We start from the raw sequence: 15,746 nt of genomic DNA, 5'->3' as shown, positions 1-15,746 counted from the left end.
GAGACTACCACCTTTTTATTCTAAAATGTCCACATTACATAATGGCGATCACTTTTCTGTTTGCACTTTTAATTTTGTTGTCACTTTTTAATGTACTATTATAACCTGGTTTATTTTTTGTATTTAGAGCATCTTGTATGAATTGCCTGTTCTTGTTCTTTTATTTTCTGTTGTGAAATTCATATTTTTATTCTTTTCTTTTAAAGATTTTTTTTTTTTTAACAAACAGCATAATATAGTAGCAATTTGGGGCATGCCTTTTTCTAGACTGTTGCTTAATATTACATTTTTCAAAGATGCTAGAATGGTTTTTAAAGTTATAATATAGTTTTACTTATTGTACCTGTGTTCTCTAACAGTGATGATAATAAAACTTAGACTTTCCCTTTACACCTATACATATATTTAGTATCATAAAATATATTGTGCCTAATTGAATCAAGAAACTAACAAATTGAGTTTAAATAAAATATTTATTAATAGCTAATTTTATTTACTTTTACTGATACTTATTTTTTCAGGGCCCACTAATGTGGAAGATATGAATGCACTATTAATCAAAGATGCTGGTATGTTAAACTAAAGTGATTAGAAACATTTATTTCTTTGATAGATGGTGTGTCTGTTTTGTAGCAGGAGTTATGCTGGTGGAGTTAGGATACAAGGATACTTAAAGTACAGGAACTGTCTGGTAGAGGAGATAACCATATGAGCAGATAGTTGATTATGACATAGTACCAATTGATTAATGCTAAAGTAGGTGGTAATCAGTTAGTACTGTGGAAAACCACAAGATAGTTTTGGCGTACCTTGGGAAAGGCTCCTGAAGAAGTATAATATGAGAACACAAGGGTGAATGGGAGTTAGCCAGAGGAGGGGGTGGTGCAGAAAGAGGGTTCCAAGCAGAAGCAGGAGTTGTACAAACACTTGAAGGGAAAAGGAGCAAGCACAGTTATTTTTTGAACTGAGAATGTTTTGGTTTAATTGAAACATAGGAGTTAAGGGGTTTGGTGAGAGATGAGGCTGGAGAGAGGGTAAGTAGGGACCAGATCATTATATATTGCATCTATTTGGAAGCAGATGCTATTTTATAATTTTTATAATTTGACTTGAATATTTTAAAATAATTATAACCTGTTCGAAAGCACTAAAGGGATATTCAGGAAAAACATAAAGTAACTTTAAATAATGTTTCTAAAATGTCTATTTAAAAAATTTCAGTGATTGAAACAATTTAGATTTCATTTTATTAACACATTACATATTTCAAAGTAGTCCTTAAGGCTTAGTTTCTTATATAAGGCACTTAGTATTTGGCCCAGTATCTGAAATTAATTTTTTTTCTCATATCTTCTTTTTAGTGTATAATGCTGTTGGATTAGCAGCTTATGAGCTGTTTGACAGTGTTGATTTTGATCAGTGGTTTAAAAACCAACTTCTTCCAGAATTACAAGTCATTCACAATAGGCAAGTATAAAACTTTGTGTTTATTATACACTTAATTTTATCATAGTGATATTCTAATGAAAATAAGCCATTAAAATTGTTTAAAATGATAAAAAGACTCAGTATGGCTTAGCTGATAGTGTCTAGTATAGAAAGGAATAAGACATCTAAATCTTATGTAACAGAAAACCATACAAAAGTTTGTTGTGTTATTTTAGTTCAAATGTGAATTATAATATGTTTGAAGTGTTCGATATTAGATATGATAGTTTGTATAGGAAAAGGTGAAATTTTATGCAAAGGTTAGGGAAGATGGAAGTCTCTGAATTGTAGAAAGAAAATGTGTTTAAAAGGGAGCCATTTGGAGACTTAGCAGGAAGTAGGCCTGACGTCAAAAGTAGCCTAACCCAATTACCATCCTGAAAAGAATGGGATAACACAAAGCATACTGAAAGTCTTTTGGGAGAGAGTAGAGTAAGTTATAGATACACCATGGCAAGAAGCATTTGAACACACTTTAGGCTCATGTTGAGGTACTTAATTCAGTAGCACAGCTCTATCTGCCATTTATTAGGACTTTTGCCCATTCTTATATTTTATGTACATTTAAATATTTGTGTGATATTTTAATTTTGGGTACTTAATGAGTAAAATGGAAGGGAAAGGTCTTTTAAAGTTTTTATAAATTTTTCCTTGGTTTAAAATTCGAGACAAAAAAAATTCTGAGACTTCTTGTTTTGCAGTTCTATTGATTTATTTCTGTAGATGTGCCTATCAGAATGCCTAGCATATAGTCAGTCATAGATCAGTTAGTATTTCTTGACTACATTAATGAATGGAGGGCCATCCATATATGGATCATTTTATAAATCTTGAGAACCATAGAATCGTAGAGCTAGAGGTACTTTAAAAGTAATTTTGATGAGTAAGTAGCTATTTATTCATTTAGTTCTTCAATCATTTATTTAGTCAACAAATATTTCAACATTTAGAATTTGCCTTGTCCCGTAGAGCCAGTGGTGAATAAGATGGTCTGCCACTCTGCCCTCAGGAAGCTAGTGAGCCATTGATGGAGAGAAAGCCTTCAGTAGGGAGACAGATGTACAGTTTGATTGCCCTTACACCCAAGAGACTATTTAGTCTACACCTGTGCTGTCCCGGGAAGTAGCTAGTACATATGATCATTGAGCACTTGAAATGTACTTAGTGCAACTGAGGAAATTAATTTTAATTTACTAAAACTTAAATTTAAAAATTAAAGCAGTGTAAAATATGTGTTGATTACATGTTGGAATGATAATATTTTGGAAATATTGAGATAAATAAAAATACTATTAAAATTTCACCTGTTTCTTTTTACTTGTTTTAGTGTGGTTACTAAAAAATTTAGACTTGCATATTGGCTTTTATTATATTTCTTTTGGACAGAGCTGATCTAGATCAGTATTTCTCAAAGTTTCATTTGTATATGAGTCACCCAGTTGTTGAAATGCAGGTTCTGGTTTAGCTTATAGGTTGGGGTCTGGTCAGATTGTGTGATTCTATCATGCTTCCAGGAAAATGATGCTGCTGGTTCAGGGACCACACACTTTGAGGAGCAATTTAACTCCTAATTTTAACTCTGCCCAGAAGTGACTGTGGTCTTGGAATTTCACCTTTCTGAGTTTCATTCTTTTTGTCTGGAATAGAATGTTGAATGTGGAAATCTCAAAGATCTCAGTCCAAAATTGTTGGTTCTGTGATTCCTTCATTAACTCTACAAAAGCCTTGTTTACTTCCACCCCTGCGATTTTGTTCAAACAGTCCTTATCCCTTGAAATGGCATTGTTTTCAATTTTCTGTCCAGAATACTGTTTTATTTTAAAGGCTGTTCAAATCCCATTTCCCTTTGCCCACTATTCTCTTTTCCATTTCTGAAATTCTAGTATATAGCATTGCATTCTTTAATTCTTTTAGGTGTATTATAAACTTTTTGAGGGCAGGAGACATACACATTTTGTAATTATGATGAGCAATTCTTTCTATGTGCTTGATCATCTTATAAGGTTATAATTTTCTAAAAAAAAATATGGTATGTTTATTAGCTTTTTTTTTTTTAATTTACACCCAGAAATAATATCATCTTGCCACTAAAATTCATATAATATCAAGAAGAGACTTAATGGGTGGAATTCTTAGACACAGTTGTTTATAGCTTTGTGGTTTTTCTCATTGCCCAAAGAACTACTGTTTCCTGTAGCAGAGATGACCATAGAAAATGTATGTACATGTTACTGCAAATGTTTCACAGCTTTTCAAATATAAATCATTATTTTTGATGATCTGAACCACATTCTATATTTGGTCACCTTTTCAAAGTAAGAGTTTAGCCAAAATCTGTGTAAATTTATATGACTATTTCCTGTAAGTCTAGAAAGCTCTCACAATATTCCAAAAATAATCTTTATGAGACTAACAGAATTGGAATTGGAAAATCGAATATAGGAGCTCTTTTATTATTATTTTTGGACCTCTCCATCCTCAGGGTTTGGGATGTTAGCTAGTTATGCCTGTTTGAATTAACCATTTTTGGTTACTTGAAGAACAGAAATGGACTTGTTTTTATGTCCATATTTAGGTTATAGTTCTTTAATACAAAATAATAGTTTACAGTAGGTCCGCTTAAGAATTTTTAAGTTTTTAGATCAGGACTTTATTGTTAAAATTTATAATGTGACACATTTAGAAATAGCTTTAAAACTTTTGTATAAAAATGTAGATTGCTTTTTTACTGCATTTTAGATTTAAATAGTGAAATATATTAAGTGAAATAGACTTCTTAAAATATTTAACATTTTAATTTCATGATTTTCCCTATCTAGGTATAAGCCATTGCGACGCAGGGTGATTTGGCTCGTCGGTCAGTGGATTTCTGTGAAATTCAAGTCTGACTTAAGACCCATGTTATATGAGGCAATTTGTAACTTGCTTCAAGACCAAGATTTAGTGGTATGTTGTTTAAAGTCGTAAATAAAAGAGTTCTTTTTATAGGTTTAATCTATATTGTTCTTTAGAATAGGACTCCATAAATTTTATAATATCAGAGGCCATTGGGTAGAGTACATCTCTATCTCTGATAATTGCACAGAAGTTTAACATTATTGTTTGATCTGGGGGAATATAATGCAAATTGAATGAAATTATTTTGGTTATTTGAAATTTTGTAATTTTTCCTCAGTATTTAGCAATTTAACTTATTTATGCGAGATATCCAAATTTTACAAACTAAAATTTGATCTAGACATAATGAATAAGTATTTGTAATAGTGCAATATTTGGAAACTTTTTGTTATAAATGTTGGAAAACTTGATTAGGTTTAAGATGATAACTGCTCTGAAGTTTTTTACTTCTAAGCTTATTTCTGACTCAACTTTAAAAAGGCGAGGCTTTTAATTTATTACAATTTAAAAGTTAAGAATTATATCAAGAACAGAGAAAAAAATCAGTGACTAACATACTGAACACCTATGTGCTTACCACCCAGTTTTCTATATTTGCAGTGTAATAATTGTTCATATATATTTTAAATATTTAAGAAATAAAACATCATGAATGCAGTTGAATCTCTGTATCTTTCCACTCTCATTCTTTTGTCTTTTTGTTGAGCAGAGGTTTTTAATTTTAGCGCATATTTATTGATTTCCTTTTTCCGTTTTTTTTGTTTGTTTGTTTGTTTCTTATTTAATACATCCATTTTCTTCACTTTTGGTTCTTTATTCCATCTGGAATTTATTTTTAAACATGATGTGAAGTAAGGTTCCATTTATATTGTGTTTGTTTTTTCTAATAAGGACAACAATGCTACAGTGCTTTATTGAAAAATCCTTTTAAAAAAATCTTAGATATGTTCCCATCTATTCCTCTTTGAACATGTTACTTAGCAGATGCAATGCTTATGGCAAGTTTCAGGTTTGAGAAAGCTATTTCCACGGTGTAAACAGAATGACTAAATATTAGGTGAGAGGAACCTTTTCCTAGGACCCCAGGTGATTCTTTAACCAGAATATTAGATGTATATATATTGAGCTTCTTTAGGTTGTAAGCTTTTGGAGTCAATTATATTTTTCAGTTTGGGAAATTACAAGTAATTTTTTAAAAAGGGTGTACTTAGGTTATACTTGCAACCTTCAATAAAACAAATGGTAGCTACCAAAAGATTAGCATTAGTGTATTCTTTCAACTTCGTGAGAGGCAATATAAAATGTAAATGTTTGCTCAGCCAGGTTTATAGTTTAGAGGTGGAGTGTGCTACGGTTGTTGTATATCAAGCAAAGAAGTGGCCATCTTCATGGACAGGTTTACTACCAGCATAAGAAGCGAATTTTCAAGATGGTAAGCCAGTTAATGGAGATTAAGAAGGGACTTTTAGTGGCATGTATGTGACTGTAGTGAACCCTGAATGCACTGTGGGAGGTGCAGCTGGGATCTGGGCAGAGATATTTTACATAGGGTACATTGACATTCTCCTGTCTTTCCACTCTTGTGCCTTCTATGGGTCTCCCAATTCTGTCAGTCTTTCTGTCTTATAGTTTTGATTTTGTTTTTCCAGTTGCATATCCTTTGTGTCTCCAAAACACTGCTACAAGTTTTTTAACTGTAGGCTAGTCTGTGTTTTCACAAAATAAATTTCGAATTCACATATTCAGTGAATGTAATTTCCAAAGGAAATATCAAAAAAAAAAAAAATCTGTGTTTGACATCAAAATATGAGGCCACTAAAACCAGAAAGAAAGGAAACCTTAATTTAGTAAGTTTCCTGTAGTCAGTTTTGGGTTTGTACCGATATGTCTAGTATCCATATTATCTGAAAATGAGCTTTAGAATTTTTTTCTTAAAAGGAGATGAGTAAATTGAAGATGTTTTTTATCCTTTTAGGAAAAATATATATGTATTTCAAAAACACCAAATTATGTAATTGGCTGTTCTTGACTTTATTGTAGAATAGAGTAAAAAAAGTGCTATAAGTACTACCAAGTAGTAATAGTATAAATGCATAGATAATATTATTTATATTAGTATCTCTTATGCCTAGCATGGAGTAAAGTCTTAGAAAATGTTTATTGAAGAAAATTAGGAGATAGGGATAAAAGATTATAAAGTCATTCTTCTTTTTCTCTTTAGCAGGTTACTTCCTTTCAAGATTATTCTTTCATGGCTGACTTATTTACATTTTCCTGGTGGTCTTAAGTCTCAGAGACACTGCCAGTTATTTTTGGCCCCAGCACCATGCATACTGCTTTAGTGTGTGGAATTGCATTCACTGCTATGAGCAGGCAGTGGAAATGGTCAGGTAGGCTACTTCAGGTCTTGAACTCAAATCAACCACCTTGACAGTTATCCCAACGCTCATTCCCATTGACACTGACTGTGGAATTGTCTCAATACTCTTATCTTTGTAGTGTTCTTTGGAAGTAGAGTTGATCTATGGTTTCTTCTTGTTCATTTCTCTATTGCTCTCTTGCTTTCTGAGATCCTTCCAATGGTTCTCATACATTGATGGCATTTGTTTGCTCCAGTATGGAATTAACTTGTTATCTTTTCAGGAATTTTCTGTGGTTCCACCTGGAAGTATAGTGTAGACTCACAGGCTGAGTTCACAGTCTGGATCCAGTTCTGGATACTTAGGGTTTCAGTCTCCTTCAGAAAGTCTGGATTTATTCTATGAATACTCATGTTTAGAATCATGTTAAGGGAGGATTTATTTTGTTTTATTTTGTTTTGTTTTATTTGCATTTATCAAGTATTTGTTGAACAATTAGTGTCCTAGAAATTGTGTTCTCTTCTACCTGTCTTCTGCCACATTCTCCAGTTCTTTATTCTATAAACTCAGGTTCTCATTTCTTCCCCCATTACTAATGAATTACTGCAAAATTTATTCTCTTTATGCAGTAAATTCTTATTTCTTTTATAGCTCAGGAAGAGCTAATTTTGTTCTTATTTTATTTGTTACATTTTAAATGCTCCTCTCTTACTCTGTCTGCTTTTTGTTTTCCCATATCATCTGGCTTCCTAATCTTGCAGTTAAACTGGAGTGCAGGCAAGTCTCAATTCATTTCATCTTTTTCTTTGCATGTGATACTGCACTGACTTCCTTTTATTAGGAGGGCAAGCACAGCTTTCATTCAACTGTCTTTTGTTTCCTATACTTATTTGCATAAATGTCATGATTATGGGTTAAATACATCTCTGTACCCTTTTTCCCTTCATCCTTTTGTGGAGAAAAATCAAAAGAGATTTAAGTGTTAATGTACTGGCAATTTGATTTTCTTTTGGGGGGTTTTCATATTCTCGTGTTTGTGAATTAAATTATTAATACATAGTACTAAATGCTGACAATTTGAAGATGACTAGACATAGTCCATGTTCTCAAGGGGATTATCCTGTTCTTAAGCTTTTCAAATTAGCTATATTTATTAATTATTTAATATCTGGGTGTTTTTCTCTCTCCTCGATTATAAGGTCTCTAAAGTAAAGGACTAGGTGCATCTTACCCAGCTCTTTTTGTACAGCACCCAACACAATGCCTGGCAGATGACAGTTTCTTATTGAATATTTTTAATTGCATGAGTATACATACCATATTTTTCTTAGGTCATTTCATATTAGAAAACGGCATAGTAGTTTGCACGTAGTAGATAATCAGCAAATTTTTAAAATCATGTAAAAATCTAGAAATGTTTATTTTATTGCTAGAGACAACAAATAAAAAGAAAAGGCAGGTAAGAAAACATCTGAACTCTAGGGTCTTGGAATCTGTGGATTTTGCAGTAGAATACTTACCATTTGGTGAACATGCCTAGTCATCTCAGAGCCTCAGAAGCACCTGTAAAATGATTAAAACTATTTCATTGTGAAAAATAGCTGCAAATTAAAAAACAGTTGTTATAGGTATGGAAAGTATAGATAGCATTTAAGAAAGTATGGCTCTTAGCCAGGAAATGAAAGTTTTAGATATATCATTTTACAGATAGGATGTAGTCATGGTTTGTGTTCATGTTACTTTTATGTGGAAACTATGAGTGTGGTAGCCCGTACCAAAATAGCTGATCAGGTCATGGAAAAACTTGAAAGAAAATAAGGAGATTGTGCTGTCATAATGTGGTTTTCCCAGGTAACATGCTGATATACAAAGAAAATATGATTTGAGAAGGTCAAGAGCTTGTATAAACCTTTCTGTATTTGTTAACTTTGGGGATTTAAAAAATCTAAGAATATATCTTTTGCCGTTTCAAGGATTTCTTGTGATAGAAATTACAAATGAGAATTTGTTTTCCTTCTCCTCCCTCATCTTCCTTCTTTTCTCCTCCCTCACTCTTCACTTACACATTTTGCAGCTTCCCCAGCCTCACCCTGTTTTCCTACTTCTCTGCTTCTCAACCTTTCCTTTCCCTCTGGCATCACCTTTGCACTATTCTTTCTCTCCACACACTTATGGCAAATTATTTTTCTTCCTGGAAACACCCACTGGATTAAAATCTCCTTAGGGAAATCATGTGAAACTAAGAGGGTGGGAGTAGACACTACTTTACTTTTTTTTCCCCTATAAATAAGGAATGTCCTTTTATTTCTAGATGTGAATATGCTGTGTGACTTTAATGTTAACAAAAAGTAAAGAAAGATATTTGGTATACAATTTTTATCATTTGATATTAATAATGTTTAGTAGTTCTAGAATGATTCAAAATTCATGATGTACTTTCTTTTAGGTCCGTATTGAAACAGCTACAACTCTGAAGTTAAATATCCTTAAAAGAATTTAAAAATACTTCACTGTGAAAAATTTTAACAACACTTTAAAATTGTTAATTATTTTGTTAAATCAATTTATGAGATAATTTAAAAAGTAATTTTTGATTGGTTTATTATATTTGGTTCATATATATATTTTACCCTGATGAATCTCACATATTCTTAGTATTCCTTAACTGCTCTTCACCTGTTGATGATTTTGAGTTTAGAACAGATCAGTTTCTACCGGTAAGAATATTTATTTCTAGATTTTATAACAATTTCTGCTTATCTCTTCTGACTATTAAGAGTTGTTTTATAGCTGAAATTATATATAGCTATTATTGATTAAGGCTGAGTTTAAAAATATATTAGATTACTTTGGAAGTAATTGTTGGAACTTTTCTTTGAAAGTTTGCTTTTATTCTGCTTGTTTTTTTGTTTGTTTAGCTATCTTGTCATCTGTTTTGGAGTTGACTGCTAAACTTTTTCTTTTGTCACAGTTACAAAACATCTAGTGATTTCATTTCATGTGTGTCTGTTACTTTTATTCCTTATGTTATCCTGCTTTGCTGTTTGTGTATATATCTCTATCCTATACTAGATTACAAATTACTTGAAAAATAATTACCAAGTCTTACTTGTCTTTTTATTCTTCACTCAACTTCCAGCACATAGCATGGCATTTTAACATAATTGGTACTCAGTAAGCACGTGTTAAATTAATCAATAACATTTGGGCAGTAGTGTTTGTTCTTAAGAGGACTAGGCAAGAAGAAAGGTATATGATAAAAATATCTCTGTTATTCTTGTGTGGAAACTTGTACAGCAGAGACTTTTCTTTAATAAACAAATCACTAGATATTTTAGAATGAAAGAAATATGTTTTAGAAATCTGTATAAAAATGAACCAATATCTGAAATACCAAGTATTTGTTTTATGTATCTAGCATTCTAGTATTTGTTAATTTCTGCTATAATTTTTATAATGTAAGAGTTACTAGTCAGACATAGGGTATTTGTTTTTTCTGTCTGAATAAGAAATGTTCTGTCATTCTTAGAGTTACAAATATTACCTAGAAAAATTTGTATCTTCATGCAGCATATGTTAAGGGCCACATCAAACAGTTGGTATGTGAGCATAGTAATTGATATCTCTTTCACTTTAATGAATAGACCTTGCACAATGGCAGGCATATGTGGAAGAGCAATGACAAGTCACTGTTAATAGTTAGCAATATAAAATTTAAGCACAAAATTTAGACACAGTTTTCTTCTGAAAATGTTGTTTGTGGATGAGTTAAAATCTAAAGTGGACAGATTAGCAGCAATGAAGAAAAAAAAAATCACTGTTCCAAATACTGGCAATTTGAACAATTTGAGGTTGCTTTGTCTTTTTGTCTTTTATTTATTGCTTTGACATTATGATTTAAGCTTATTTATTTGTCTGTATGTGAAGGTCTTACATTTCTGTTTTGAACCTTTTTTTTCCCCCTTTTGACCTGCAGTATTTGGAAACCATGTTCACACTACTTTTTCAGTTACTGCAGCAAGTTACAGAATGTGACACAAAGATGCATGTTTTACATGTCCTTTCTTGTGTGATTGAAAGAGTCAACATGCAGGTAATTTTGTTTTAAATCATGAAAATAAAATGTCAGAGAGGTAAGTAGAGTATATGTAGAATTCGTTAATGTCTTTGCTTGCTATACATTGTTTAAAAGTTAAAACATTCATTAAAATAGGTTGTGATATCAGTTATGTGTCATTCAAAATTTGACATATTTATACTCAAGGTTTTAAAAAATGACTTAAGAAAATTAAAATTTAAAAATTGGATTAGTAGTGTAGAGGTATTTAGAAACTATAATTTTATATCTCTTACCAGATCCAGTTTATACTTAATAGTACTTCTTAAAATTCAGTGTGTTTAAAGGCTTAGCCACAAATGTCTGTCAGCAAAGGCAAATATTCTTAGAAGCCTGTTTTTACCTTAAAAACTAAGTGTGTTTTGTGATTTAGCTCACATTATATCCATGTTTGGTTTAATATAAAAATGATATGTAAAGTTCTTAATAGTTAAATTATTATTTAACTGTCAAATTGTTCAGCATCCCCTATTACTCCTAATCTTAGTGAAAATTGATAGTCTTGGAAACCACACTATAATTATCCTGTACTTTCTTATATCCTAGTTTACCATTACATATTCTTGTTTGAAAAGCACTGAGTGAATCTGTGAGGTATTAGGAAAGGATAACTTAATTGGAATCTACATACTTGGAATCTGCTCCTGGATCTGTTAGTGAATTTTGATGCCTTGAGCCTGTTTATTAATTCTAAGTCAGTTTATGAGACTTGTTCTCAATTATTGAGTAATGGCAAGTTACCAACTTCTGTGCCAAGCGATTTGGATATATTTCTCATTTAATCCTCACAAAAACCTTTGGGAAGGGGGTTAGAATTTATCTCAGTTTGAGATTTTAAGGAACTTGTCAAATTTTGGACATCTTATTGGCATTGCCAGTTTTCAGACTCAACATTATGCAACTTCAGTGGCAGTTTTTGCATCACTGTTAATTATTTTGAGGTGATCTGGATCCAGTTATCTAAAGGTGGTAATATCAATTTTCTTAATACCTGGGGTTCTCATTACATTAATTATGTTATTTTATTTTGGTATTGGCTTATAAACAATATTGAGAGAGTTCAGTCATTGAAACTTTTAAACTCATTTCAGGTCTCTGTCTTTGCTATTTAGCTTGGGCAAGGTGATTTTTTTTTTTAATTTTTAAAAAATTACAAATTGTTTAAATTTAAATTTTAAATTTATATTTCAGTTACAGTTGATATATAATATTATATTAGTTTCAGATGCACAACATAGTGATTCTAAATTTATGTACCTTATGATCACTCCAATGAGTCTGGTAGCTTGGGCAAGACGTTGAACCTCGTGTCCTCATGTATAAATGGTAAAGATAATTCTGAGCTCACATAGCTCATGGTGTTTCATGAGTATGAAATTATTACAAATGTTCAATTTAGATCACAATACAATAACAATAAATTGTTGTTTGTTTAAAAATTGATTATGGAAACAAGATTTGGCTATTTTTTATAATCTTATTTATATATCATCTAGCTAATAGAACTTTTTTAAAGATTTTTTGTTGTTATTGAAATGGAATTTCTTACCTGCATCTCCCCAAACCTCTAACTAAACCTTTTTATCCAAAAATTTGAAACTTCTGTTGCTTTGTAAATGTAAAATGCTTTTGTGTTTCTATCCATACTCATGTCTCAGAACACAGACAGCTTAAATAGCTCAGGTAATTCTATCATCAGTAAATAAGAAGATATAGTTATCCAGTAGTACTTTTTGTTTTCAGAACTTAGATAGGAAATGTTATTTGTAGTCTATAATTCATTTTTCTTATATTTTCTTTTTCCTATATTTACCGTTGAAGAACAACATCATTTATATACACCTGTCTTTCATATACTGAATTTGATTTTTGTCCATTACGTTATACATATTTTGAGTTGTCTTACAACAGTGCTTTCTGGCACATAATAGTTTAACTTTGAAGTTCAGAGAAGTTGCCCTAACCTTTATACCATAGTGTGTAATTATTTGAAGATTATATTTCCTGTACTTTCTGCAAAAGTAGTTGAAAACCTTAAATTATTCCACTGCAGGGATCCCATAAATACATAGTCAGAAGAAACATGGAATCATCAGGTGTGATGTCAGGCAGACAGTCTTTGAACTTACACATTCCTGAAGGAAAAGAAGAACATTAAAAGGCCCGTGTGAAATATTAAATATTCTGTTGAAAGCATTATCTAAAAGATGAGGTGTCATTAGGAACTCATTTTTTAAAACCATCTGTGGATGTAACCCTTGTTAAAACATTTGTTAGACTGTCACATATTTGATTTTCATGTTTTCAGTAATATGTTGTCAACAAAAGTGGTCATCTCTCTATATGTGGTAAACTAACTCATAAGACTGTACTACTTGTAGTACTCCTACCCAAATGCTGATTTTTTATGAAGTAGAGATGCCAAAAGTTGAATGCATGTAGAATACTTTTTTCTCTCAATTGCATTATGCTCATTGTTTAGTTTCTAGTATACGGTTATTATTTAGCCTGATGTCTAACATCCTTAAATCTATGCATTTTTTAAACTCTATACAAATAATTGCTATTGATCTACCAAAAAAATCCAGAAAAGTTGCAATAAATCACCACTCATATATCCTTCACCTAGTTCATCAGTTACTAACATTTTACCACATATACAGATTTTAAAAAATTAGATATGTGCATATGCAGATTTTTAAAAAATTAAAACCATTTTAATTTTAGTACAGACATCGTGATACTTCACTCATTCCAAAATATTAGAACTCTAATATTTAGAGTTCTCTAATATCATTAGACTCAGAGACATTAACATTGATGCGGTACTGTCGTCTGATACCAACTCCATATTCAGATTTCCTTGGTTGCCCCAATGTACTTTTTTTTAAACCTCTTTTGCCCTACCTTAAGGGAATGTGTTTGACTCTCATTCCATCACCCTGTTTTCTAAATCCCCAGACCTTTTTTGGTCTTTTGCAACAGTGACTCTATGGGTGATTTCTGAAATAGTTGTTTTGAAGTGTTTGTTTTAATTTAGAACTATATTCTAATGAACAGCTAATATTGGAATATAAATATTTTGTGACTTTCAACTGTAACTGGGTACTTCAGTTTTTTTACCTATTCCATCTATAATTCATAGTGTACTTTCTGCCGTTTCTTGAAAAGTATTCTATTTGTTCAAAACCAAAACCAGTTTATTTGCCTTATCAGTAGAACTACGCTGTTATATGCTGTTTCAGCTGAGTAAGAATGAGTTAGGTATTTTGAAACCTGCGTTTTTACATGTTAATTGGCCTCCTTTTATAAGCTAATTGGAGTGATCTTTGAGATAGAGTGCTTAGCAAAAGCAGTAAATATTATCCACTGTAATAGTTTGATTCGAAATTTGAAAATAAGGTATCACTGAAATATTTGGACAAATATTTAACTTCTGTACATTCTTATATCTTAAATCTCCACACCCCTACCCTGCAATTTTTTTTCTAACCTTTATAGTGTATGCTGTTTTATAAGCAAAAAACAAAAACAAAAAAAACAACTCTTATTTCTGGGAGTAATTTTTAATTTTTATCCATGGGATTGAAATAGATAGTACTGAAGCTGTGCAGGTCTAGCATTTGTTTTACTACCAAGGGTTCTGATTAGAGCAATTCCAAATACTGCGACCCTAAGTTCAGAGCCGAAGTGCTGTGCAGCCTCAGTGTAGATCCATTGTATTTTCTAAGAAACTCACTGTCAAGCTGTGCTGTGCTTCAGGGTATATTTCTAAAACTAGTTAACTTAATTTAGAATGTTAATAATTTTATCCTTTGAAAGGGATTTTCTTCGGTGTTTCCACTATCCCTCACATACACCATCACTATTGCGCTTTTCTTTTCTCGTTGTAACGGTTTGTATGTCTACCTTTATATCCTTTTCTTTCTGGTGCCTTGTACTCAAGGCCTGATACTTGCAAGATGCCGTCAGATAATTGTTGAATGACTGCGTAAATGCTGCTGCTTTGTAAAACAGTGTATTTCCAGTTAGGTAAACTGTTTAATTAAAAAAAGAATCATGATTAGCAGCATTTTCTATTAAACTCTAAAGAAATAACTGGCCTCTATGTGTTATTTTATATTCCTAAATTGTATTTTACGCAATAAATTTGGTACTTGTTTAAAATTTTTAAAAATATTTATAGAGCTCTGTGTCTCTATATAATGTATGATTTACCTTTAAAAGGATATATGCTTAATACATTACATCTAGTAAATAGTAAATATTTGCTGTCTGGGACTTAACAGGTCTGTCAGTGTTTCTTAAAGTAAGTCGCCTTCTTTCCTAATACAATTCTTTTGCTTCCCCTATTTTTGTTGTGATAGATACGACCGTATGTAGGATGCTTGGTGCAATATTTGCCTCTTCTTTGGAAGCAGAGTGAAGAACACAATATGTTGAGATGTGCTATTCTGACAACACTTATTCATCTTGTTCAGGTAAGATACTTCTCCACAGTTTCTTAGTTTAGTATTTTTTTCTCTTTTAAAAAATTTTTCATTGTTTTCATTTGGTTTATGTAAATAGCAATGAAAGGCCTCACGTTTTTCGTCTTATGTGTTATCTAAACAGTTTTAAAAACACCTTTTGTATGTTTGCTTTGGACATTTTTGACATCTGAAAAATATTCTCTACTTTTTAAAGACAGTTTCTTCTATTAGATGTAGCTGTCCCCAGTGATGGTAGCTCATAATTTGTATAATCCATTATACCTTTCAGGCAGCTGCCTTGGTATTTAGGGCTTTTATGCCTAAACTTTTTCTCTGTTTTCACTCTTTATCCTTTATTTAAAATAAAATTTTTTTCTTTTATAAATTGGGAAGGCAGGAAAACAGGTGAGT

At 31.5% G+C, this 15,746-nt stretch overlaps 1 protein-coding gene across 6 annotated transcripts in view; it reads left to right on the top strand.

Moving 5' to 3' along the window:
• IPO11 (importin 11) overlaps positions 1-15,746 on the top strand; it is a 169,435-nt gene that overhangs the window by 58,624 nt on the left and 95,065 nt on the right. For all 6 annotated transcript variants that reach the window (XM_011377348.2, XM_011377351.2, XM_011377349.2 and 3 more), the window contains exons 14-20: positions 522-569; positions 1,362-1,467; positions 4,308-4,434; positions 9,193-9,226; positions 9,423-9,463; positions 10,723-10,839; positions 15,231-15,344. In XM_011377348.2, the coding sequence (XP_011375650.1) occupies positions 522-569; positions 1,362-1,467; positions 4,308-4,434; positions 9,193-9,226; positions 9,423-9,463; positions 10,723-10,839; positions 15,231-15,344 (587 nt within the window). The remainder of the gene's footprint in view (positions 1-521; positions 570-1,361; positions 1,468-4,307; positions 4,435-9,192; positions 9,227-9,422; positions 9,464-10,722; positions 10,840-15,230; positions 15,345-15,746) is intronic.

This window comes from Pteropus vampyrus, unplaced genomic scaffold (assembly GCF_000151845.1).
Source record: "Pteropus vampyrus isolate Shadow unplaced genomic scaffold, Pvam_2.0 Scaffold310, whole genome shotgun sequence".
NCBI classification, from domain to species: Eukaryota; Metazoa; Chordata; class Mammalia; order Chiroptera; family Pteropodidae; genus Pteropus; species Pteropus vampyrus.
Note: the sequence above shows the minus strand (reverse complement) of the source record. Positions and strands in the feature narration are given on the sequence as shown.